General features: G+C 37.5%; 1 protein-coding gene across 2 annotated transcripts in view; it reads right to left on the reverse strand.

Moving 5' to 3' along the window:
- Positions 1-4,245: 4,245 nt before the first annotated feature.
- Positions 4,246-27,299, reverse strand: part of SLC16A10 (solute carrier family 16 member 10) — a 72,859-nt gene continuing 49,805 nt past the window's right edge. The window contains exons 4-7 of one of the 2 annotated variants that reach the window (XR_010613151.1): positions 9,605-9,748; positions 7,448-7,676; positions 5,940-6,365; positions 4,246-5,347 (exon numbers count right to left, since the gene is read on the reverse strand). Coding sequence is in view for 1 of the 2 variants with exons in the window: in XM_065681068.1 (XP_065537140.1) it covers positions 6,130-6,365; positions 7,448-7,676; positions 9,605-9,748 (609 nt within the window). In the remaining variant the exon portion in view is untranslated. Of the gene's footprint in view, positions 6,366-7,447; positions 7,677-9,604; positions 9,749-27,299 lie in introns of both variants that reach the window. The other variant, XM_065681068.1, reaches the window with a different exon arrangement.

The following is a 27,299-nucleotide window of genomic DNA, read 5'->3' on the forward strand; positions in this document are numbered from 1 at the left end:
TCTGATTTGATTGGTAATAATTAATTTTCCTGAGTCCAGTCTGTTTTGCCTGTGGCAGTAATTGGTGAATGATGCCCCTGTCCTTATCTTGACACATGAGCTTTTCAGTTATATTTTTCTCTTCCCTGTCCAGCTGACATGGGGAGTGGTAGAATGGCTCTGGTGCAAACCTGGTGTCCAGCCAGGATCAACCTGCCACAAAGTCGGACTACATTTTTAGATGTTAGTATTTTGCCTTGTTAGTTAGCCATCATTACAAATGCTGTATAAAAATAGCTTCCTTTAAAAACTACATAAGTATTTGAAATGTATTCTATAGGCTAATTTTTGTTTTAAATACTTGCAAAGAGTACACCTTGAGAGTGTACAAATTGCAACAGCACTAAGGTTCATATAAAGGCTTTAGGCATCTTTTTTAAATTTTAATTTGAAATCTAATCAGGCTAGAGACTAACCCTGGGTGGAATGGGAAATATTCCCATTAAACATACCTTATCAGGTATGTTTCTTAAAGAAAAGGAAATATTTGGCCCTAGTACAAAGGGAAGGTGAATGAACTCCCGTGATTTACTGAAGCTGTCAATGAGGAAACACTTCATGCTGCCAAGGTAAGCCAAGGTGAAATTGGTAGTAGGCCAGTAAATGATCAAAGGTTCCACTGAATTACACTGGCAGTTCATGAAGCAGAAAATACAGAATTCTTTTAAAATGCCACTCAAGTTTATTCTAACAGCTTCCCCCCCCTCAATTTTACTTCTGCCTGTTGTGAAGGCAACTGTTAAGTTTGATATTAAACTCCAGATTGGAAAATAGACCAAATAAAGTTTTCAGAAACAAGTAACTCTAAGTCAGTAGTTTAGGTTTATAAACCATTGGTCTTCAAACAGATTGTAGTGCAATCAGAATGAAATGTGTTGCACCATGTATTAATTTAGGAGTAAATGTAATGGGGACATTCCAATCAGAATACAGTTGTGATAAAAGCCATAAAGACTTTTTGTATAAAGTCTGCACATGAGACAATAATTACCAGGCTATAATACAAAATTATTTTTTTAAATGGCAAGTTTTACAGGAGAGCAAGACTAAAAATTACGCATGCAGTAACAAACGGGGCACTTAAGAACCACTATCTTTATTCTGAATAATTGAAGACTGATCACAGTTACTTTAGCACCATGGGAAACATGAGACATTTCTTACCCTTAACAAAGCAGCTCTAAGAATGGAGTTAAGGCAAGCAAAATGTATATCCTTTAATATCAAAAACAACATACAAAATATGATGTCTATAAAGATACTCAAACATGTCAGTGTTATCAATACTAGCACATATTTTAGTATACAAATCACCCTAATCTTGGCATAGACAGTTCTGAGACATTAAAAATGTTGACACTATATATTTTATATATATATATAAATATATATATATATAAAAGACTAGAAGGCATACTGAGAATATGCCAGAGTTTACAATGACCAGAAACTTAGGGGCTGTGTGGAACTGAGGTGGTGCTGTGGTTGTCAACAGTGAAACACACAAATGAAAAGAATTATGTTCTCCTCCCATGTCTCCCACATTCCAGTGCCACAGCTCCTGTAGTTATTTGTGTATACCCTGGTCAAAATACATTGTATTTATATATACATATACACACACACTCTTTAATATCTGAGGGTCATTTCTGACAGAAGAGTTCAGATGCCTGTAAGTCAGCTTCCATAACACATCCAGCTCCCCACAGGGGAATGCAGCCCCCGAACAAGGCAGCACCTCTGCTCCCTGCTTGGAGAGGACAGCTGAGCTCCCCTGCATGGGCTCCCACAAAGCAGGGAACTGCCCTGTGCCAGCACAGTGAGAATCTGTCTGTTAAGCTGACCAGTAAGGATGATAGTAAGGATAGTAGTGTTGATTTCCATCCTTACTATCATCCTTTGAGGCTGCAAGGAAGCACCTCCTGTCCCTTTGGTGTGTACTACCTGATGCATAGAACTGAGCAACATCACATCTCCCACTTCACAGGAACTTGCCTAGTCTTATCAGGATATTCAAAGGTTTAATGCAGGGCAGAAGTTTGAGAACGGAAGGCTGGAAAGTACTGTCCATACCGAGTATGGGGCACATCAGCTTTGACAAACCAGTGTCTCCAACTGGAAGGGGGGAATGCATATGCCTAGACACCGTGCATGAAGAGCCAAAAAGAGAAAAGTATCAGTTCTTTATCTCGTCTGATACTGAACACACCCTGAAGCATGGCCACAGAATGGCTGCCACCCCCTCTGACTTGAATAAACAATTTAGGAAGGTCCATAAATGTTCACTGAAAATATACATAGGGGAAAAAAAAAGTTAACACTGAACAGACAAAGAACTGGAGGAAAGAAATTCTTACTAAGAGTATGTTCACTTCAAGTCTTGGTTTGAGACTTGTACAGGTGTTCTAAGATGTAGCCAGAATAAATCCAACAATATTTATTAATTTTACATTCTATACTGTTGCATTACTTAGATGTAAATAACCTGAAGGGCTTTCATTATTTCAGACTCTTTGCTGAACAGCTGTATTAAGATTTACAAGGATCTCATACCTACTGAAAAGACATGTCAGCCAAACATAAAACATGCTCAAAATTGCTCTTTGTTTCATGATCTGGTGTATTAAACTGCAGCATTAAGTAGGAGTGGAAATTTCACACTGCCATTTTAAGTGAACCTCTTTCTACCTAATTTCTTCTGAAGCTTACCCTGAGCACATTTGATGGAACAAAAATTATTACTCTATTTAGAGAGCGGGAAAGCAATGTCTACAAAGAGGACTCTATGAAATGTTCTCAAGGGAGGGATCCATCTGAATGACTTAGGGCCTTTCTTGAACTAAGCTAGTTTTCTAGTTTTAGAATCTATGCCCCGCAAGATTAAATCTGTCATGAATTAGGTCAAAGGAGGAGTTCAGCAGGTTTCCCATGCACAGGTTTTCACACCTAAAATTAAATTATTACAAAAACTTATTTACATTTACTCAGTGAAAATAAAATTGAGCATTCACTGCTTTTTGTCTCCTAGTTTTCAAAATAGCAACCATTTCTACATTATTCAGTTGGGAGTTTTTTTAATAAGCATACTAAATAGTTGCTATTTGTATTGGAGTTTAGTGTTTTGGGTTTTGTTTGTTTTCAAAGGGAGATAGCTAACCTCATTGTTAAAACCTCAGGGCATGTAGAATCCAGTATATCTCTAAGTAAGTTTCTCAGGGGTTAGTTAGCCTCATTACTAATAAGCCGAAATTTACTTTCATTTTAACAGCATCTTATCCAGCTTTAGGACACAATCTTCTTATGCTTGAGTCCAATAAAGAGCATTTCTATTGGACATTTTCCCCACAGCTACAAGCTAACACTAAAGATGCTAACGAATTCTCATGTATTAATCTTTTTTTCTTTTTTTAACCTCTTCAGAAAAATCCTCCTTTCCGCTAAAGCCTTTTCAATTTTAGCATCATTGCAAAACAAGCACTGGCATCAGAAACAGGTTCATTATTCCTATATCAGCACAGCAGCATAGCTTCCTCACCCCTAACTCTGCTTCCTTCTTGTCTGACATCCTAATCGCTAGCTGTTTTTAACATAACAACCAGTCCTAAACATCTGTTTACTCACTGTAGTACCCTCTTCCCGGAGTCTCTGGGGTTTGGTTTGGAGTTTTTGTTTTTGGTTTTTTTTTTCCTTTCTTTCTTTGTTTAAACTGCTGTCCTTCATATTTTTGAGCATAATTTACATTTTTACTTAAATATGAGTTTGGATTTTTATGTATAGATACATTTTAAAAGCGTCTGGAAATAATGAATTCATACTGTCATTACATTATGTCTATATCATTTCTAAAACAATTATTTTAGATTCCCTCCCAGATAATATATATAGATACAGAGCAGCAGGTCAAGAAGATGCTACGATTACATCAAGATATCTGGTCCCAATGATTTCCAATGGCAGTAGTGCTAAAAAGCAGCGTTGTTTTTGTTAAAAACTCAATGCTAAAACACATGAAATGTAAGATCTGTGATAAACGCTTATTTTTCATAACAGAGCAATAGGAAACAAGAGGCTTTTACCACACTTACTCAACACCTGCATTGACCATAGGGATAATACTGAATGTCATGTTCTGCAGAAATACTCTAGACAAGAACAGCACAGGCTGTTAACATCACTTTTTGTAATGAATACAGCGTTTTATAGCCATTTTAATTAATAGGATGAATATTTTAATGACATTTTTAGAAGTACTTACGAAGTAAATTTTACAGATTGGTTTGGTGGTTTTTGCTATGTTCAAGTCCCTCCCATATGCATCCAACATTTTAAGATTTAATTCTCTCGTGTAAAACAAGGATTGAAATTCTGCAGTATATAAAAAGTATGAGCCTTGATCTGCAACAATTAGGATGCTTTTCATGATTATATTTAAAGAACTTTAAGTTGATGTAAACATTCTATGTAATAGTATTGCTAATACAGTGTTTTATATCACAAATGTACATGGGTCTTCTGAGCATTTTACTACAACTATGGAAAAAAAATTAAAATAGAACAATAAAAATCAGTCCTAAAACAGTATGCCTCTGTGGTTTATGTGAAGAACAGCTATTGCTGTTAATTAAGAAAATGCATTTGAATGTGCATTTTGTCTTCAGATCACATTTAGTTTACTCTCTGCTATGAGATTTCTAAACAAGAAAATGAAAGTTATTCATTCTGAACAGACCTGAAATAAAGCATGATTACGTATTCCACTGCATTGATGATCCATATCCACAAATAAACAATGTACTTGGAAGTGTTTGATGATAAACTGAAAAGCAGTGTTTTCATCTCAAAATATTATGCTTTCAAATATTTTTCAAAGAGGTTTTCAGAAATACCTGCTTGAAAAACAGTGCATAATACCCAAGAATACGTAAGTAAGTAACAGGTCCATATGCTTAGTATGTTAAGCAAGAAGTAGGAGAGGCAAAGACATTTTATACACTAATAAAATATGGTGCTACATCCTACATGCAATTGAACACAGCTATAAAGACCTATAATAAACCTGCATGTTCACTTAGTGCAAAAATCTTTAGCTACTAAATGTCATTTTTAACAGCTTGTGTATATTTCGACATTAAAAACAACTTATTATTGCACTTAGAATGTATCGTTTAAAGCTGTCTTGATTTTAAGAATAAAAAAATAAATGTAACAAGTACAACAGAATCATTTGAAATTTAGACTAATTCACAATACTGTTCCAAAGTCTTACTGTCAATACAATTTCCAAACTATCAGCTCTTCTGAGGTTTATCTGAAAACAAACACACACATATACATTAATAGTATTGCCTTCAACAAATAAAAATACCCCTATCATTCAGCAGCTTTACTTCTGAATGTGTTTGCACTTGGAGCTGAGTTTGCACATATTCAAAACCTGAGCCCATCAAAAATTCCATCCTTGCTGTTCTTTGTTTGGGCTACTGTGAAAAGGCGAATGCAAAAGCAGGCAACTGTTCAAGCAAACTAAAACAGGCTAGGCTATTTAGAGGAAATTAAACAGATGCTTCATAATTTAGCTTTCTAATGCAAGATGATTTCAGCAGGAGTTAAGGGAATTAAAGATATGCATATTCATGTTACAGAATTATAAAAGACTGTAAAACAGTATGAGAAACTTCAAAAACTACATCAGTCATCAGAGCTACTACATTTTCCAGTATGAACACCCATGGCTGTTCCTGCATTGGATGGACCAAAAAAGTTACCAAAGAATCCTGGGTCAGTGAACCAAAACCAGCTTTCACAATCCCAGAAATAAGTTCTGATGAATTAAAAAAATACTCTCTTCACACACAGAATCACTACACATGTACACACTAATGCTACAAAACTTCAAATACCTTGAAAATGTGGCTTGAAATCAAACTCAATGACTCATAAAAAAGTTCAATGGTATAAAACCCCCATATAGCAGTTTTTCTATTTGAGCAATAGTTCAAGACTTCTTCAGTATCATGTAGTATCTTCAGCCAAAAAGTACAAGTCAAGCTTCAGTAGAAGGTGGCCCGGCTGGTACAGGAAAAGAAAGCATCAAAACCCAGATTCCATTTCTTTGACTGGCTTTTCTGTAGTGCTCGACACCAAAGTGCTTTCATTTTCCAGCATTTTCTCAGCAGTTTCTGCATCAACAGGTTTTACTCTTTCTTTTAACTTCTGCCGTTCATGGACCCAGGGGATGAAACATAATATAGCTCCACCAATAAGGGGAGGGACTCCAGCCAGGTAGAAGGCTACATCATAGCTGCCAAGGTGATCATGCAACAAACCTGTAAAGACAGGAAGTTACCACTAATAAATAATGGGGCCTTGGGAGTCTACAAATATGTGTTTTCTTTGAAACAGAAACTTGAGAGCTGGCACAGATTATTATAACCACTGATAAGACTTCCTGATGGCCAAATGTAGGTCTATATACATTGAGAGGTACTCTAGAATTGATTTAAAGATTCCAAGTAGTGAAGAACCCAGTGTGTCATCACTCCACTGCTTAATTACCACCCATCATGGAGATATTGTTGTGATATGATGGGTGATGGTTTTAAACTAAAAGAAGGGAGATGCAGACCGGATGTGAGGAAAAAAAATCTTTACAATGAGGGTGGTAAAATACTGGAGCAGGTTGTCCAGAGAGGTGGTAGGTGTGCCATGCCTGGAGACATTCAAGGCCAGGCTGGATGTGGTTCTGAGCAACCTTAGCTAGATGAAGATGTCCCTGCTCATTGCAGGGTCAGTTTGGAGTCCTTCTGTAACTGTCACCTCAACACCTCAACAGCACAGAAAATCTCAGGTCCTCAATCTAAATGTATACCTTTTTAGAGAAATGTTTTACACCTGCGTAACTTCACAAAAAAAAAAATGAAGCAAACTTCAGAGTATTATATGGAGAGTATTGTAGTATTATCTAAGTTCTATAAATTAATAAGCCATGAGCAGCATTTAAATTCACCATATACTCTGCAGCACATACTGAGAAATCTTCCAATTTATGTGCACTACATACTATGTAGAATGGAAAATACAGCCAGAGAGACATGCAACCATAGAAAACATATTAGCAGCTACAGACTATAGAATCAAATAGTTAGGGTTGGAAAGGACTGTAAGATCACCTAGTTCCAACCCTCCCTGCCATGGGCAGGGACACCTCACACTAAACCATGTCACCCAAGGCTTCGCCCAACCTGGCCTTGGACACTGCCAAGGATGGAGCATTCACAACATCCTTGGGCAACCCATTCCAGTGCCTCACCACCCTCACAGTAAAGAACTTCTTCCTAATACCTAACCTGAACTTCCCCTGTTTAAGTTTATGCATATCTGTTATGTTTAAGTATATATATATACTTACCTGCAATGGGTGGTCCAACTGTCAGAGGTATTGACATGAGTCCCAGTAGAAACCCTATGGCCTGGGAGACATCCTGAGCCCCAACAAGCTCAAAGGCAATAGGAGCCATAATGCATATGAAGCACCCATCAAACAGGCCCATTAAGAGACAGACGGCAATGAGACCTCCAAAGACATTGCACAGTGGAATCATCATAGACATCAGGCCAATAAAGAAGAACGAGGCCACCTAAACATGATCAAGGAGAAACAAAAATATGTTGCATCAAATAAGCAAAAATCAAGGCAATAGGTGGGCTTTCTTACATTTGTAGTGAATTAAGCCGCCTGCCTGCATTTACTTTAAAATAAATATAAGCAGAATCCATGGATTACCACCATCAGAAGTTACATACCAAGATAAAACACACACATACAACTGTCATAACATGCATTCAAAAAAATTCCACTACCCATTTCACGAGTTTTCATTTGTATTTGTAATGAACAAAATGAACAAAATTGCATTTGTAATGAACTATACTGCAGGGATTATGCAAGGCCATTTCTTGTGCACCAATAGTTTTTGAAGTTACCCTCTGCTTGTTTCACAAATGAAAGCCACAAAAATACCAGAAGTTTAATACAGCTAATGCACTATAATTTGACTCATCACTGTTGTAATTAAAAGTAAAAATATCAGTATTATGAGTGATTACTTCAGGATGCTTATATTCAACAGAGGTGTAATGTGGAAGTCTCATTTCAATTTTTTCCGTGTATTTTCCTGTACTCCTGTGACCATGCGTACTTACAAAGACTATATTTTAATCTTAAATTAAGATTGTTATGTTTGTTGTAAATTAAAGGAATAAAACTCTGTCTTCCAGCAAAATAAAGTGGAATTAGAAAGATAATAAAAAGGTAAAGGGTTTTGCTTATGCACCATCCATATGTCAGGACAGGAAACTGATGTCCCGCCTAACTGCACAAACATAGTTTCCAAACAAGACATATGCATTGCACATGCAGACCACTAAAGAAAAATATTGTCACTTAAGAATTATTACACATCACAATTTTTTGATGGATAAGTGACATCAAAAATTACTTCACTAGAAAAAGTGTTCAAGCAGACAGATAGATGAAACTTAATTTTCAGGACAGCACAGCAATTCTTTTAGTTAATGTATTTGTAATGTGGTTATCTGCATTTTCACTTTTTATCTTAATACTGACATTTCCTAGAAGTGTAACAATGGGTATTAAATCAATGTGAATGAACGAGATACAGTACCAGTCTCTCATCAGAGAAACTAAAGTGACCTAACTATGGTAACAAACGCTCCATCTTCAGAAAGGTGGCTCTCCTCTGAGGCTTGTTTTCAGTAATGTAGTACAGATAATAGCCATTAGATGTCTCCCTTGTTACTCATTTTAAAACAACAAAACCCAGCGGTTGACAACATGCAAGTTTTTAGCTAAAGCTTTCCCAAAAATCTACATTAACACTGCTACATTCTCAAAAACCCATCATTTATAAGTGTGGAGGGTAAAAGTGTATGCTCTCCTTCATCTCCAAGCTTCAGCAATTCTGGAAGCGGTGCCTTTTTGCAAGTAACCCTCTTCATTCAGCAAAATTTCCTCAGCTAAGCAACTCTCACATTCCCATGGCTTTACCACTGTGCACTACACACCGAGCATACTTAACACTAAAGTATCATCTATCAAGAAGAGATCCAAAACCCTGAACTGGAAAACATGACAAAAAAGAAAAAACAATACCCACACCCCAAACAAACAAACAAAAAAACCCCTGTCTGCAGCCATTATGAAATCATGGGATAAAACAGGGAAGCAGAATCTAGAGAATTCCCAGAGGTATTCTCAAATGCTAATGGTTAGTAATGCCTTACATTCCCAGCTGAAAACAGCCAGCATGTAGCAGACATGTTTCCTTAGCATTAAAAACATTAAAAATATAATTAAAAAAAAATAAATCATGAACTTTGCACCAAAGGCTCCTGGTATCAAAACCCATACATTGAGTTTCCTGGAGTTCTCACATCTCTCAAATTTGAGTCTCCAATCAGTTAATTCTGCTTACTTAATTGTACCGCTAACCAAAGCCTTGAGAATATTGTTTGACTATTGCCGTGGAATGCTGTGAAAACGTACCTGTAAATAAACTTTTTTTGCACCAGGAATATAATCTGCAACTCTGCCAAAGATCAATCTGCCAACTCCTGAAGTAATGCCCAGACACAGCAGAAGCACTTCTTCTGGTACGCTGTCACCAAATCTGTCTTTTACATGGTTCATCTGTTTAAAAACAGGGTTAAAAAAAATAGACTAGCTTTAGAATTAAAAGGAGGATAAACCTTAGAAAACTGGAGTTAAACAGAACTAATCTGTGAACCTCAGATTTACAAATATGGCTACAAATGGTCAACTAAAATACTCTGCTTTTACAGCTTTTAGAATAGTCTTGGCTTATCAGTATAAAGTGCAATACAGTAGAACCAATCTAAACCATGTTGCTACTTTATTAACAATTAGGAAACTTAATTCAAGAAACAACATGGCTGCATCTAACATCAAGAAAATTGAACAGAGCCTGAAGTATTCTCCTCAACCCCATTTAATTTCCTGGTCACGGATTTAACGTAATGCAGAATCCACAAGGGCTGCCTAGAACTGGCTGCTTCACTGGCTGGGGCATGCTCTGAGGTCTGAAGGCACTGAATGATTAATGAGTACCATTGCAGTCCTGTTCTGTGCATTAAGACAGAGATGCATGCTACCAAGCTTGTAAACATAGCTCAGGGCAGGAGCAAGAAGCAGAAGGGGCAGAAGGGCAGAGTGTTGAAGGCCAGATGGTGCAAGTAGGAGGTGCCCCCCAGACTTCCTCATCCTGACATCCACAACCACCATGACATCCACGGGCAAGGAAGAGGAGCAGGAACTACCTGCAGTGTCAAACACAATAGCAAGCACTTGTAGGAGAGGGTGCAGTTACAGCAGCACTGAATAAGGCAGGCAAAGAATGATTTATCAGCCATTCCAACCTGAAGAACTAAGGTATTGACTGACGGTCTTGACAGTAGGTCATCAACTACAATGTGATGAACTACCAGTGCCAGTAATTCTAACCTTTCAAGTCCTATTCAGGAAAAAAATAAAAATAAAAAAAATGGTTCCACAGTACTGGTTGCTTGTGGGTTTGTAGTTTTTATTTTAAATCAATGATGAAGGCCAGAAATTACTCATAAGAAAGATTTTTTGCACAATCACATTTTGAAACACACACTGCAAAACCAAACATGCCAAAGTGGGTGTTAAGAGATGCAAAAATCATTTGTGTAGTCTTGCAGTCTCTGTGCTCATACCTAGTTCCAAACAAGAAACTGTGATAGACTCAGAGGTGTGAAGAAGCAAAAAGAAGAGATGGATTTTAAGCAAAGATGTAAAAACATTTCAGAGACCAGGGGACAAGAGGCTGATAGACCTGGATGGCAAAAGCCGCACACCAATTTTGTTATTAATTCTGATTAAGTGGTAATGTGTTGAACTACAGAACCCTTAATTTTGCATCTATAAAATCTCAAAGTCCACTTTTAGTAAATACTTCTAGAGCAAAACAGTCAAGATCCTTTCCTGGCCAGAGCCTTAATATACAAGCAGAGCCTTCCCCCCTTCCCCTTTCCCCAGCAAACAAGAAAGACATCCTGAGTGATGGTGATTTTCTTAAGTATAAAATCAGCTGGGTTTTGTTTACATGTCACAAAGCCTATTGAATCCAATATTAATTTGTCCCATATAATTGATTTTGTCAGAAAGGAAATAAAAAAATAAGGGCTAGTGGTTTTGTTTTGGTTTTAAAAAATAACCGCTAACTTTAATTGAGAACAGATGCTTGCTCTTTCTATTCTTTAGTTTGTTTTTAGTTTGCTTTTTAAGACACATTTGGGAACAGAATATTATTTTGCATCTGGCATGATATTTCAATATAAAAGATAAGTTGTTCTATTTATTCCCTTTCTGTCAAGGGTGAGAAGAGGAAAAGCTGACAGTTCTCCAACCCTTACCTGTATGTGCCTGTCAGCACCTGCCAGCTCAGCCAGGAAGAGAAGCCAGGGTATTTTCTGCCATTCTTGTCACCTGTTCCACTTCCATGTTTCTGCAGCCTCTAGCTTGTTTAATTAGCAGACCCAATTCACTCGCTCCCTGGAGGCTTTTCAAGAGGTAAGATAAAGCTCTCCATCTAGATAACTGTTAACCCTGCATCTGTAACTGAGTAGGATTTCTCAAAGGAGCACTCGCGATGAAATGCAGTCCTTTTAGATAAGTGGCAGAAAATAACCACTACTCATCTCAATCTTCAAATATTTAAATTAGGGGTTTGGGGTTTTTTATCCTTCACCCCTCTTAAGCACACCCTTACATTAAAGAAAGCTTCCAGCTAAATGTAAGGAGGGGGGCAGTAGGCAGTGGCATAAGCCACCCAGATAGTTCAGTCTCTTTCTTCAGACGTTTTCCAGCCCCAGGTGCACAAAGCCCTAAGCAACCCAGTCTGATCTGAGAGCTGACTCTGATCCTTAACAGCATTCAATCTTCAGTGATACAGTCACTGAGCTGTAAGTAACAGCAGTATTATTAACTGAATATCTGAAAATGCAATGATTCAGGATTAGTTCGCTACTGTAAGTGCTAACTCATTATGGTCTTACAGACACTTCTTGTAACAATAGGTTAAATATATTTATGATGAAGCAGTTCTAATGAGATTCAGATTTCCACATATATTTAGCTGTCAGATCTACTCAAAAATCCCATGATGGGCAATTACTTGTGAATCTTCACAGGCATCATTTCATGCATTAACGCTCTCGTCATTGCTGATCTACGCAGGCTGTAATTATATGACTCTAGGCATTATCTATGTCTATCAGTCAAATGGGGACCCAGGCACACAGACACATCGAAAGCCAAAGCATTTCCCTATGGGTTCCGCCTGCTCTCATTAACATAGCTAGCTTTTCACTCAGAGCTGCATGCATGCCGAATGGCAGGTCTGTTCTTTCCAAATGTAGAAAAGGCGAGAGCCAACCAGTCCAGACTAGCACAGCTCCTTTACTAGTTTTAAATAAGCTATCTTTGTATAATGCAATTTTCCAAATCAAGACATAGACAGTGGACAATATAACTGAATGCATCCTTGGCACCAGCATTCTACCTTATACCCTTGCTCTCTTAATATCAACATAATGCATACACAGATCTCCAAATTCTTGTTACTGTTAGGATGAGACTAGAAAAAAAAAAGATTAACCGCTTGGTAGTCACTGGAATGCTTTCATATATACTGTCTTGGCTAACCTCTGTCCATCCAACCAAGACCCAGATTTTGCTGAGATCTTCCACATCCAATGTGCACACATTTCAGCTGTCTTCATTTGATGAGTCAGAGAGCAATCTGAGTGTAGCTGCAGTTCCTTTTTCCAAACACAAAGAACTTGAATCTGAATGAAGCGGTAAGGAACTAATAAGAAACAATTCTCCGTGTCACCTGTTTTCTTCCTGTGTATATTCCATTTTAGGAATTTCCACTCAAGTAAAGCTTTAGTAGGCTAAATTCAACGCAATCTCTTTCTCACTGAAAGAGATGGCCAACAGCAATATATAGCCTAGAAAAGTCTGAGCACCTACAAATCACCATTTTCAAGTCCTGATGCAAATCCTGGTGTCTGATACTTTCATTCACAACCAGTGTAAGGATAAAGGAAACATTTACAGAGTACTGCTGGTACCGCTCATGAATTGTACATATCATTCCTCACTGCTCCAAACTAAGTTTCCTGAAAGAATGGATGAGAGTTCTTTTGGATTTGATTTTCCTTTCCAAGACAGGAAAGTAATCTACCCTGAAGTATAAGCACTTGTAATATCCAGAACAAGAATGATGTTTTTCCAGTACTAACTGGCCCTCTTAGACATGCAACAATTTCAAATCCAGACACTCAAAATTCTAGGCTTCTATAATGTATGAGACTTGGCCATCACTCTAGGCACGGCAAAACCTCCATAATCTACTGATTTGATTACTACCGTGGCTTTCAAAAACCCATTCAGTATTACTAGATGACATGATGGCTTTATTCCGTCACTCAAGATTATTTTTTTTCCCAAGCTGTAAATGCAAAAAAAGGCAAAAGACAATAATAAACTAAGTGCATGTCCACGTAAGGGTACTGGCAACTGACAGGACACAAGTGGAGTGGGTAGAAGGATTATACCGATGTTCATCTTCAAGAGTGCAATTAGATCCTCAAAATTTCAGAAACATAAAAGCTTAGGTTAATTTCACACACATCCGCTGATAAAAACAGCCTCACTGATGAGGTACAGAACTTTCTGTGCCGTTAGTGCCATCACACAGCAGCCTTCCTTCAATGAAGGAGTCAACCACATTCCTGAGCAAGCTGATTCCTTTAAAGGCCTAGAGGAAAAAAAAAAAACACTAACTGGTGGCCTTGATAAAGAAAGATCAAGAAACTTGCAGTGAACTGACCTGGCAGACTGAAAGTTTCAGGATAGGCTTAAAAACAAGGTATAAAGTAACTCTGGACAAATCACTGTTTATTTTTATAGATAAGGACTCACCACAAAAATGAGGGAGAAGGGAAAAAAAAAAAAAGAATAAAAACTTGGTTGCCAGAGAACTGTATGATACCAGGCACAGGGAAGATAATTTAACACAAATACGTTTCTGGTCCAGACTCCACCAAAGAATCTTTTGCTGATGAGCCAAAAACTGGCAAGCAAACCGGCAACTCCTGCCTCCTGAGCATTTACTGAAACAAAGATCTTAATGTTAAGAGACATAAAATAGCAATGCTAAAACCTAATGCAGATCCATTTATAAGGGAATGCCATCATGCTGAGATGGCTACAATAGCATCTTTTTAGAAATTAGTGTCTTCACATGACAAAAATATGCAATATATACATCTTCAAAATAATTCCTATTTACATACACGCCACAACAGTGAGAATACTTCTTTATCTCTGGTCAATTTAATCTACATAATGAACAAGGAGAGAATTAAAGAAACAAGTTGATCGGCAATCAGGAAATTTTTCTACTATTTCACTAGGTAAAGAAGATTAAACAATATATCATGAAGAGACAGAACAAGTATAATCTGAATTTCTTAAGTAAAGCTGAATATAACAGTTAATAGGTTAAAAGTTAAGCCTATTTAACATAAAAAAGTTAAGAATTCAGATTAGATTAAAACAGACTGAGGTTGACAATTACATAGTTAAAGTGGTCTTGTTGGGGTTTTTTCCCCCCAAAAAAAATAGCTAGTCCTGAAGAAATTTGCCAGTAATAAGAATCATAATCATCACCATCTCAAAGCTGTTACCTTTAAGAGCCTGTGAAGGACAAGTATGATCCCAGAGATCAAAATAGGCAACTAACACCATAAAACTTAAATTGGAAAAACCCAGACACTGGCTGTTAACCAATAAATGGTTTTCCTACTTAAGAGTCACAAATGCTAATTATTTTTAAAGAAATTAAACCAGTGCTCATATTTTGAGAGAATGACTGCCAATTTGTAGACCTGAAATATACTCAGGGAATAATACCAGAAAGCATGCTGGGGACTGAAGAAAGCCTGAAGCATGGGGGGCAATTCTTACACTGCAGCACAAGACAGTCCATGATTTCTGTTCTTTCCCTTTTCCACTCCATCTCTCGGGATATTTTGAGGACCTATGCTTCAACAGTAGCTCCTAGAGACGACAACAGTTACTGGAAAGCACTGGAGCCGCAAGAGACAGCATAAAGAAGTAGGTACAAGGATACTGGTGGATTGGTGTGACTTAGGCAGCAGCAGCAAGACAGTTAAGGCACACATGTAACTGCAGAAGCTCACAGTAACTGAGAATAAGGATAAGGGATAAAGCCAGGAACAGCTAAGAACTGCTTACATGTAAATGAGAGCACAGAATCGAATGGTCAAATAACCTACCCTTTTTTAACATTTTTTAAATTGTTTCTCATTTGTGACTACAATCCACAGCTTGCAGTCTTAGTTCTGCCTGTTCCTTGTGGCCTAAAGCCACCTTTTCCTGGGGTTATCTTACTCTAAAACTCAACTAGCCACTATGTCCAAAATTAGCTCTATCAGCAAGTCCTAGAAAGTTACAGGTCAATCACATTCACCCACAAAAAAAAAAAAAAACAAACCACAAAATAAAAACTAACAAACAAAATAAAAAGACCCACCAACCCCACAACTGTTTTATCTAACATCACAAGCTAAGGATCAACACAGGTTGGTGAGAAAAACACCCTGATTTTCCTCTGTTACATGGTAGGTAGCAAACCTTGACAACAAAGGGAAAGACAGATTAATAAATCTTGACTTTGGCCAGCATTTAGAAATTTCCTCAAACAAAAATTCTTATGAACCAGACTGGAACATACGACATAAATAGAACAACTGTAAACATGAATGTTCAAACCTTTGGAAAAGCTATTTTTAATTAGTGATTCACTGCAAACCAAATATGCCGAAGAAGGCTCCATGAAAACCTGCCCAAACCTATCACTATTTAACATTTTCATTAATGATGTGGGCAGTGAAATAGGGAATATACTTATTAAATTTGCAAATTACATCAAATGATGAGTATTGCAGGCACTGTAAAGAAAAAGACTGGAATTCAAAATTATTTTGGCAACCTGGCATATAAGTCAATAGTTGAAATAAATGTGCTTAATTTCCATAAAAAAACATTACGAGGAAATAATATTCAAAAAACACTATTTGATGTAAAAATCAGATGCATGAATACAATATGGAATAATCTGGCAACAGATCTTTAGAGAGGGAACTGAAGGTTTAGTAGATAAAACTTCAGCATGTTCCAATGCCATCATATTACAAAAATAATAGAATATTTATCAGTGCATGACGTGTGACCTTCACATACTGCTCTGTACCAGTAAGGCCTCAGTTGAATTATTATGTTCTGGTTTGCTCATTACTCACTGTTAAAGACATGGACCCAAGTGTACAGAATCCAAAAGAAAGATCTGGCAATAAGCAGAAGTTTAAATGAGCATGACTCGCTTCCAAAAAAAAAAAGATTTAGAAGTCTTTTCCCAAAGTAAGTCTGCACTCAAAATAAACTGGGTAAACTCAAAAAACTAGCTAAATTAGATAAAGTGCTGGGATGCCTCCACTCTTATTTTCTCTTATTTCTGATGTAATTTGATGGGTGTCTTAGAAGTCACAAATACATACTTACTGAGTGTTAGAACTTGACTTTTTTAATTATTATTTATTTTTTAGCTCTAGCTTGGTAAAACTCTCCTGCACATTTGATTAAAAGTAACCTTATGACTGAAGGAAGCAATTCCCTGACATCACAACTTAAATTTTAAAGGCATAATGCAAATCGTTCTTTTCAAATCATTGCAGCATTTACTAATGTGATAAAGTGTTATCGGTTTATAACACGTAATTAAAACTAAGTACATTATATGATATGCTATGATTAAGAAATTATGGGCTATCAAAGCAATGGATTAAGATAACTTATACAAATACCCAAGTAACAAGAAAATACTTCATTAACCACTGACAATTAATGTTGTACGCACTGGACTTTTTAGATAACCACCTTGGATAATTTTTGTAAGCACAATTTAAGATGGATTCTCAAAGCAGCTAAGAGAAGCAAAGCAACTAAAACCTAACATAGTAAGTTCATCCTTTTACAATATTAAATTAAAAGCTTATAGTATGGATTAATTTTATTTAGCATATTTAAGTAAAATTGCAATGCAAGTCTGCTGCTACACATTCAGTTTAGTCTTCCCCAAATTTAAGAAAAATACTTCTATTGTACTAGTCTGTCTAGTGATAATACCTTGGCCTTGACTTTTGAACAAATAAAATAAAATTTTATTAGCCTAGCTTAAAAATAAAAATAATGAGAACACTGAGAAGAGGAATACATAACTTTCTTTACTGTGAGGGTGGTGAGGCACTGGAACAGGTTGCCCAAAAATGTGGGAAATGCTCCATCCCTGGCAGTGTTCAAGGCCAGGTTGGACAGAGCCTTGGATGACATGGTTTAGTGTGAGGCGTCCCTGCCCGTGGCAGGGGGATTGGAACAAGATGCTTTTAAGGTCCTTCCCAACACTAACCATTCTATGATTCTATGATTCTATAACAGCATATACAGCATATACAGAAATAAGTACAAGGCTACATTAACAAAACTGATTTCCTTCCTTAATTTTGCCTTAATTAGGAATTGCTGGAAATACTGCATGAACTTCATAGGAAGCATGTATTTAGCTTCTGACAATTCAGTTCAGCAAAGCTGAAGGTAAGCTTACAACTGACTGTATGGGAGAACAAGTGGGACTGTGTAGTAACCAGTTAAATGAAGCAGTAAGTGAAAAAAGGTGAGTGCTAACACCATAATACAACAAGCAAGACCTTTATTAGAATATTGTGTTAGCTACAACATTTACATGTCACAAAAGGATGTCTTCTCATTGCTGAACTTAAGGTGTCTGCCTTAGCCAGCTAGTCTTCCTCACTGATTAAAAAAAAAAAAAAAAGGCAGATTCTTTGAGAGGCAATTCAGAAGCCTGACCCTGATGCTCCAAATTGCTCTCTGGAGAAGCTTCTTATTCTTTAGACCGTAAGGATGCATTAGTCAAGCTAAAGGTCTTTGAGTCAAGTGAGGCAAGTAAGTACCCTTCAGCTTGCAAAAGGTGTTGAAAGACAGCTAAAGAACTGATTCAAGGCCTCTGAAACCTGCCATACTGAAAACCTAACTAGGCGAGAACTCATGTTCTGTAACTACTCAGACAGGAAAGATGACAAAAGCAAAGAGAAACTAAGATCAGACTAAGGACTAAGATCAGAACGAAAATAAGCATTTATTCACATCAGTAAAATTAACCAGGAACAAAAAGCTTTTACTAAAGGATGGGTTTCCATTTTACAAAATAGCACTGCTAACTTAAGTAAATTTTCCAACCCATCAGTAGAAGTAGTAGTAAGATTACCAGACAAGATTGCATGACTCATTTGGAGGGGGACAAGGGGGGAAAGGGTATGCGCACACGCACACAAAACAATGACTCACTACAGTAGCCCCTTCTAAAATTTACGAAGATTGCATTTCTTACCTGTCTTGAACAGCACATACACAACTAAACTGGAGTTAACTGGTTAGTAAAGTAGGGATTCATCCATCCATCTAAATGCTACAATGATACCGTCATCTTCTAAGAGAGACTGACTTCCTTACTCAACAGATTTTTTGCTACTTTTATCGAGTTTTCCGGACTAGACTCCTTAGGTGAGTAAAATCAAAACACAGATTCTCAAACCTTTTTTCAACTGCCACATATTTATGAGGGCATCCATAGCACTTTGATATCAGAGGTCTACTTGTGGACGTGGTCGCCATCACCTCAGCTTTTGCAGAGCTGGGTGAAGCACCTGTCTCATTCTACTGGGAAACACAGAAGAAAGCTCTTGTGGAAGTCTCAGTTGTAGATGAAATTCCCAAGTACATTGCCAAATATCTACCAAATCAGTGCCCAGAGAAATTGAATCAAGTAGTCATATTTTCATTTAAAACGCCACAAAGATTATAATTATAGTCTCTCCTGCTCTTCACAGAGATATAGCCTTTACTCAAGATACAGATATTTATGTTTCATTTTCTTTCCTGCCTGGAGCAATCCAAAAACCATCTCTCCCTTTTCCTAGGAAATATTCCACTGAGTAGTAACGACAAATCTTAATCATTCAGAAAAGAATCTGAATAATAGCTCACAGCTTGACAATTACTGACAATCGAATGGAAAGAGTTAGGTTCCAGGATTTCCTCAAAGGAAAATTGAAAACACATGGAAGGAAATTTGCAGTCTGAACAGGATTTTAAAAAGCAAAGAGTTTCTATGCAGCAATTTTTGGAGCAGAAATTGGACACAAACAGGTCTGTGTATGAGTAAGGGAAGGTTCTTAATTGTGGTGATTACTTTTCTTTAGTCTGTATGAAGATGGGAGGAAAATAGTGTGACCTCAGGATTCTGGGCACTTGTGGAGCATGAATAGTTTAGTTCAGGTCAGAATGCTTCAAGCACCCAAAGACAGCATGCTGAGTTTACCATTAAAATAGGCTTTAAAAGAGAGAGAGAATACACTTTACGATTTAATCTGACTTCAAACTATATGCTCTGTTTATTATTAAAATAATCTGTATTATTCAAGAGTACATTGACTAGTGTGCTTTTAGAGACTGACACAAAGGAAATCGTAATGTACTCTTAATCAGCTAGTATTGCACAAACCTGAGGAAATCTGTTTTGCTCTTATCCATCTTGCTGTTTGTACCTGAGTATACTTTTGTAAACTTTCATTTACTTCTAAAAAACCCAGAACTATTTGTTTTATTCTTTTCAGTTTCTATTCTTTCTGTGCCTAGGATTTTTATTCTTTTCTAGTACTTATTTGGAAAACTTAGTTTAAATATGCTTTCATTATAACTACAAGCAGGAAATAATGTCTTTTCCCACCTCCACCCACCCCAATGTCAAAAATGGACAGTCTAGCCAAGAATTTATCTGCCAGATCAACATTGAGGAATACTGGGAAAGAAATGGGTGCACAAGATAGTTACAGAAGTGGGTAAGGGGGAAAAATTTCACTAACCTGGGCAGTCAAACTGCAGCAGATGTTGAGATCTGAAGGGAGATAAATGCAAAGATTAGAAAAGCAAGTAAAGCAGAGGGAGCCACTGGGGTGTCAGAGGTATCTGCTTAATAATTATATTGGACATTTACAAAACCAGTGCCTTGTTAGTCTTCCACTGGAGACAAATATGGCAGATTAAGTGGATGAGAAAGGAGATAGTGCTGAAACTGAGAACTAGACCTACAGTTGAAACTTCTTAGAGTAACTACAGTATAGAGAAATATCTGCTTGACACACAGTTATCTGTTAGTACTGCACGTAATTTGAAAGCTATAAAAATATCATTACACAACAAACTGAAAGATCATGGGAAATAAAAGATAAGACTTCAGACAAATGACTGATGCAGGAAATCTGAAGAAATGAACAGGTTTCTTGAACAGCAGCCGATAAAAGCAAGTGAATGTAGTAATGGAAGCTGACTGTCTTCCAGTCTGAGTAAAAAAAATTTAATAAATCCAGATGTAACAATTAGATATTGTTATTTTACACAAAATTCTAAAAGTAGCAAGTCATGACATAATACAAGTGGTTCACAAAACAGAGACAGTACTTACCTTACAAGAAGTAAATTTATTCAAGATGTGCTATGTGTATGCACTTTACTGTGGATATGTTTAAGGTTAGAGATTTTTGGTTACTAGATTGCATGCAGTATACTATCATACTTTTCATCATACTTTGCACTCAGACATAAAGGACAACATTTACATCTGTGCTTCTATTCGTATCCGCTGTGGAATCCAGGGATTTAGGACTTAAAGGGAGGAGCGAGGTACGGGATTAGGACCGTACACACAGAATGCACAACCTGAAGAGCTTCATTTATTGCAAGATATGCAACTCCTTTCTACTATGGTTTCTTGAAGAGATGCGTGTCCCACTGCAGGGAATACAAAGCAACTATCACTTTCTATGCAGAGAAATCACTCTTACAAGAAGAGCAGATGAAACTGGTTTCTCAAATAAAAAGTCTAACTTGGAGATGCTGCACCTGACATCTTGTTGTGTTAGGGAACACAACAAGAGTAGAGGAGGCTTGAAGAGTTACAAAGATATTTGTAAGCAATGTTACAGATGATGATAGGGTCTTGTTGGGCAGAACATCAACTACTGCAGTGAGATTCATCCTGACCATCTTACAGTTTGTCCCCACATGGTAGCTCAGATCTGCTTGGAGAATCTTGGGTGATTTCTATACACTTCATATTTTCCAGTATAATTCTTCTTAATGACGCAAAGCTTTTGCTTGGGGAGGGTGCAGTCTACAAGTGGAAAATTATTATTTTTCTAATTTAGAATAGAGACTATTTCGTCCTGACTAAATAAGGCCTTTCAAAAATTGGGTATATGGATATTAAGACTGTTTTAAAGTACATGGCAAGAATTTCATCTAAGTTCCTAGACAAACTGTGGCTACAGAGGATCTGATGAGACCTGGGCTCTTCATTTCTCCAAGTTGATTGCACAGGAGGACAGTTTTCACTGCCACATGTTTTAGGAGGCGAAAGTTCAAACACTGAATCTGCACAGCAGAATCTGACCTTTTCTTAAGAAAAACAAGGCACATCAGTGATACAGAGTGAGAAATGGGTAGAGACAAAGCAAAATGGCTGGTTGATAAAGAACAGAGTTGAAGGACAAGTTATCCTGATTCACTTCAGGAAGGTGGCCCAATATGGTAAACAGTTGTAGAAAAATCACATGAAGGCAAGGATCTTACATTACGGGGGGGGGGCGGTGTAAGATCTGCTAAAGATCTGCATTTTCTATAACCCATATCAGCAAGTCCTTCTATTCATTATGTTGTTTCTAAGGGGGAGAGGGGGGAGAGTCAAAACATGGGGGAGGATAAGACTTCTTAGCTAAAGAGCAGGAACAAACTCGATGTTCCAGCAACAGATTAGGAAGTACAGACCAGCAGACAGCACTATCTTTTTGTCAGAGGACAGACTATCTGGGCAGAGTACTAGCCTCAGCAACTTCAAAGAAACACACACAGAAGATCTGGAGAGAGACTAAGCTGTACAGAAAAGAGACTAATATTATCTGAGCTGTGTAATTCTGTGAGGCAGCCTAGAAAATTAGTTTGTCCGTATGCATTAAGAAGTTCTTATAATTAACAAGTACTTTACAGCTATTCCAACCACCCCTATGCCCCTCCCAGGATTAAAAATGTGTGTCTTGTTAGGATGGTAAAGTTTTTTGAATGTAATTTAGCTTCCACCTGAGAAGCAGACTACCTAAATGATCTAACCTTTAAGTTCCTATCATCTGTTCTGATGAGATATATCTGAAATACATTGCTATAAAGCTTCCCTATGCAGCAAAAGGATCATGACCTTTCTCTCTGATAACAGAAATTACAACTGCGGTATAGTTCATAAGTATCTTTAAGCACAGAGATTGTCTAGAGAACAGATTCCTGAGTTCTGAAGACAGTTTACATTTTGAAGGCTCTGTATCTGTGAGCTTCCCCAAGGGAACTTGTTGCCCCAGATGTCAAAAGGAGGTTCCCCTAAAGACACTTAGTAAACTCTTCCAGTATTTCACACGGGCAGAAGCATATATATTTATATATATATATATATACACACACACATAAAATACCTGCCTGTGGAACAGGCCAACCTTCAGCAGCCCATGTGATCACATATGTAGCCTGGTATGTGACACAGTGTATTTTTTCACCATTGCATTTTGATCTGCAAGCCTGAACAGACTCTAGAACTTACCGCAATAGAGGTACACCCTTGCAAATGTGGAAACCAAAGAGGCCAGCATCACCTTCATACCAAGGGAAAAGGTTTGACTTCTCCATGGGTTTAAAAGCCCTACTGAGGTCTTCGATGAGGTCTCTAAATATTTCACCACTAAATATTTTCTGTGGAGAACATCTGTCTGAATTAGTCAGCTACCACAAAGACCTGGGTTAAAATCCTAAAAGCTGTCAACAAGTCAGATGACAAGGGCCTTGTTATTGTTAATGGTTGTGACCTAACACAAGCTAAGGAACTTCACACATGTGGCATTGTAATGGAAAGGTTGAATTCTGAATGTCATGGCATAAGAACCAGTCTCAATTATGTTTAATTTCAGTTTGCAGATGAATAGATTTCCCCAAACGTATATATATTTTATTTTTTTTTTAGATGAAAATGAGTAATTTCCTACTTTGCAGGAAACTTCCTATTGTAAAAGGTGTCATTGGAAGGGCAACTGAAACACCATGGGAGGCAATGAATAGGAAACAAATTGAACTGGAAGGATTATCCAGGTGAAAAAGAGCCCAAAATGACTGGGTAATGACAACTCAAATGCTCAAAATGGGCCAAGCAGTCTCCAAAGGAAACACAGCAAGGTTCTCAATCTGTCACAGTTGTTTATGGACTGAGCAGAGCAGGGGATTAGTGGCCTGGTAAGAATGCTTGTCATCACTGGCACGTCTTCCCAGCCATTCCTAAGGTCTATAAAAAGAAAAGGCAGCCAAATTGATTGCCTTCGTGCAACACATAATACCATAGGGAACAAGGAATCTCCTCTAAATTCTTCCAGACACAGCGTATTCCTGGTTTCATACAGCAAAGCCCAGCACCACAGAGGACATATACACTGTAGAATATTTTCATTTTCCAGTAAAAAACAGCTATACAGGGTTCACTACTGGCAGCCAGGCTTATTTAGAGACTGAACCTTCATCATCACAAAGTTTCCTCAGGAATCTGAAAAGGCAACTGATGAGCAGAGCCAGCTAACCTCCTGTTTTCAAAGAAGACGCCGGCAGAGCCTCAGAGTCTGTACTTGAACAATGGCCCTGGGGCTGCTGTATCTCGCTGGAACACCTTTTAGCTGGTCAGCTGCTTGGAAGCCTCTTTACTTCTCATTAGGCAGTTGAGGCAGACCTTAGAGCAGAGACCAAGACGATACTTTGTTTCTCAGTGGCAGTTTCTACAATCTGAGGCAGCTGCTACCTATCCTTCCCAAGCATTAAGCGTGCAGGCCCGCTTCCCTGTTTGTTGGAGGTCCAGCTGAACCTATTCCTGACAAGCGCAGATTCAGAGTGGCAGCGAGACTAAATCTTCAGTATCTATGGAGGAGAATAAATCCAGTATTTGAATCTGTCTAAAGACAGATCCTCCCAAGGAAGTTGTTTGAAAAAATGGCCAGGCACACACCATTTTTTCAAATCTTAAACAAGCAGCACACAGACACAGAGCACTCACGCTCCACATAGCTACTGCTAACCAAAAATCTCTACGTATGCAAGTATGCACCCATCACGGAATCTGAATGTGGATAAGCATTAAAGTCAGATCTACACAGTAAATCAAGGAATAGGTAGCAAAGCAGGGTGAGAAATATTGAAGTTATTTTTCCTGAGCTATTCTGATGGTTTAAGAGAACAGTCAGTGTTATGGTAACTTTCACACTGCATATCAATTATATACAAGCCTATAGCCGTATTTAAACAACAAGCTTAATTTTCAAAGAGATGTAGTCATTCTTTAGAAGTATTTTCTTCATAAAAAACAATTTAGATTTAGAAAAGTAAACTTTATCAATACACATTTTTTTACTGTGTTGTGCTAGGTATACTTTGCTCCAAATACACTTAATCATTTCCTTGAGATAGTCCTTTAAATATAACTTGGAAGGTGTTTTGCATTTCTCTTGTGGACTGATATTTTAAACCTGAATGAATTAGACTAGGTTTTATTTGGCTATTTGCCTATTTTAGGGGACATTAAAAGAAAAAACTCTCAAATCACTGCAGTTTAGACTAGTTTAAAAACTGAGAGGAATAACAACCATTTGATTTAGTAACCCTATGAATTACCAGTTTGTTCTTCAACAATCTGAATTAATGCTTTAGAAGTCTCAACCCAAACCATTCCATATTGTAAGTCAAAACCTATTTATAGTATTTCTCACAACCCAGTTCCCCAAAATCACATGGAATGGAACACCTACTAATGGAATTTGACACCAATTAAACTGGGATAAGAAAAGCTCTCCCTTTTTGGTTCTCCCCTGTAAGAGCCAAAAGGAATATGATGCCTATTCCACAGGCAGCTGTATCTACCAGTCAGAGACTGGTAATTCTTGCCAGCTACTTCTTATGAATCCTATCTAGCATGCCATAGTTCACTTGTTTAGTTTCAGTTAGAACTTTACTCAAGAGCAGGTTATTTTCTCTGGTTTTAACATCTTTTATTCTATCTAGAAAACATGGTGCAGATGGTTAAAACTGTGAAGTCCTGGCTAATTCTATTATTCCAGAGATTTTATTTCTGTCCTACTACAATTGTCAGAATGTACATCCTCTTTTCTTCTAATATGCTTCAGGAACACAAGAGAGAGAAATCAGGGCTTGACCCAGGTAGGGTCTCTGTGTGCTTCTGAGGCACTAGGAGCTCCTCTGCTCCACCAAGCCAGCAGACAGCAACTGATGTGCAGTGACAAGAGCGCACCAAGTCTGCAACCTCCAGCTGCCATGGAGTGGTGACACACAATGACCAAAACCAGCAGGGCCTGTAGCACCTGTGTTTCACCACATGGTCAAGAGCACACCACCATTCTAGCAGAAACGGCCTTTCCAGGTGGGAAAAATGGGACCTGATTAAGTACAGCAACCAGGTCTGAGGCCAAATGGAAGAACTGTAGACATGAGGCTCTGTATTGAAATGTTTTCTCTTAGGGCACTTGGAACCAGCATCCCATTCTAACAGCCTAGCTATTGTTGGTCAACCGTAACTGTGGGAAAATTTCAAGACTTTGAGCATGACAGAAACTGTCACTTGTCCAAGTGCCGTATCTCTTTTAACAGTATTGATACAGTTTCAAAAATATGCACTGAACAATGGAACAATAGTACCTTTCATTTTCAAAAGCCAAGGAAAGTAATCTCGGGTTTGGTACATGTGTCAGCAGAAAGTTATTCTTTTCTTATAGCCTTTGACTTATCTGGAAGTACGCACTTTTAGGTACTTCTGTCGGTACACAAAATGTGGGGGTTTTCATCAAAAAGTAGACAAAGCTACAACTAAGGAAGTCCAGAGCTATCTACTGGAGTTGAAGTACCTGTGTTGATGGGCAGAATCCATGCTGTCCTTTGATGAAGACTGATCTAGACACTTTCTCAAATACAGATCCACAGAAACTCTCTAAGATTTTAAATAGCCCCCCAGCATGCATCACTGCCCACCAGCAATAAATGCTACGGTTTTTCACCTACGCATGTTTTCATAAAAATAAATACCTTTAAAAGGAAAACCCAACAAAATCTTAAATATATGACCTGGAAGTACTAAAACATTTTTCATCCTGGTCTCTTACCCAAGACTGAAGATTAGAAAACACCTTAATACATTCTGGAAGCAGAAATACTTCTATTTATGAAATGCAAGTTTTAACTTTAATCAGTAATGCTAGGAATTATTTTATTAAACTATTTCTGTTTCAAGCTTTCTGAAAGATTAGCGAGCACTCACATAGTACTTAATGGGCCATATACATAAGCAAACAGAAATCTCACATTGATGTTACCTACATAGTTTTTTAAATCAGTGTAAACACATGAAATTTTATTCCAATTCATACTGTTTATTACCATCCCTATCATACTCGCTGATCAAAGTTTCATTTAGGCTTTAAATATTTCAAAGTATGGCTAAGAGTCCTGGATACATAACATAAGTAGTACCTCAATCCTCCACAGATTCTTTGTGTATATTGAAAGGTACCTAAACTAAGTTCTGCATTGAATTTAAATCAGATCTTTTAAAATATTAAAGAAAAAAAATAAAGCTACTTTCCATTTAATAATGCAATCTGCAAAGCCAAGAATGGAACCTAAGCTTCTTGTTTAGAATGGTTTTAAATAAAAGTAGTGGGAGCTTACTATACATTATTTGATATTTTTCCTCTCTGGTTTACAGGAGGACCAGAGAATTGTACAGGAAAATTGAGTATTTAGAGACAAGCAAATTAAAACAAAAACTTGTGGTTTCAGAAGGTGGTTCTGATAATAAAGCTTATCAGGGAAGAATTCCTAAGAGCTGGTGAAG

Source organism: Lathamus discolor, chromosome 5, assembly GCF_037157495.1.
Source record: "Lathamus discolor isolate bLatDis1 chromosome 5, bLatDis1.hap1, whole genome shotgun sequence".
In the NCBI taxonomy this organism is placed as follows: domain Eukaryota; kingdom Metazoa; phylum Chordata; class Aves; order Psittaciformes; family Psittacidae; genus Lathamus; species Lathamus discolor.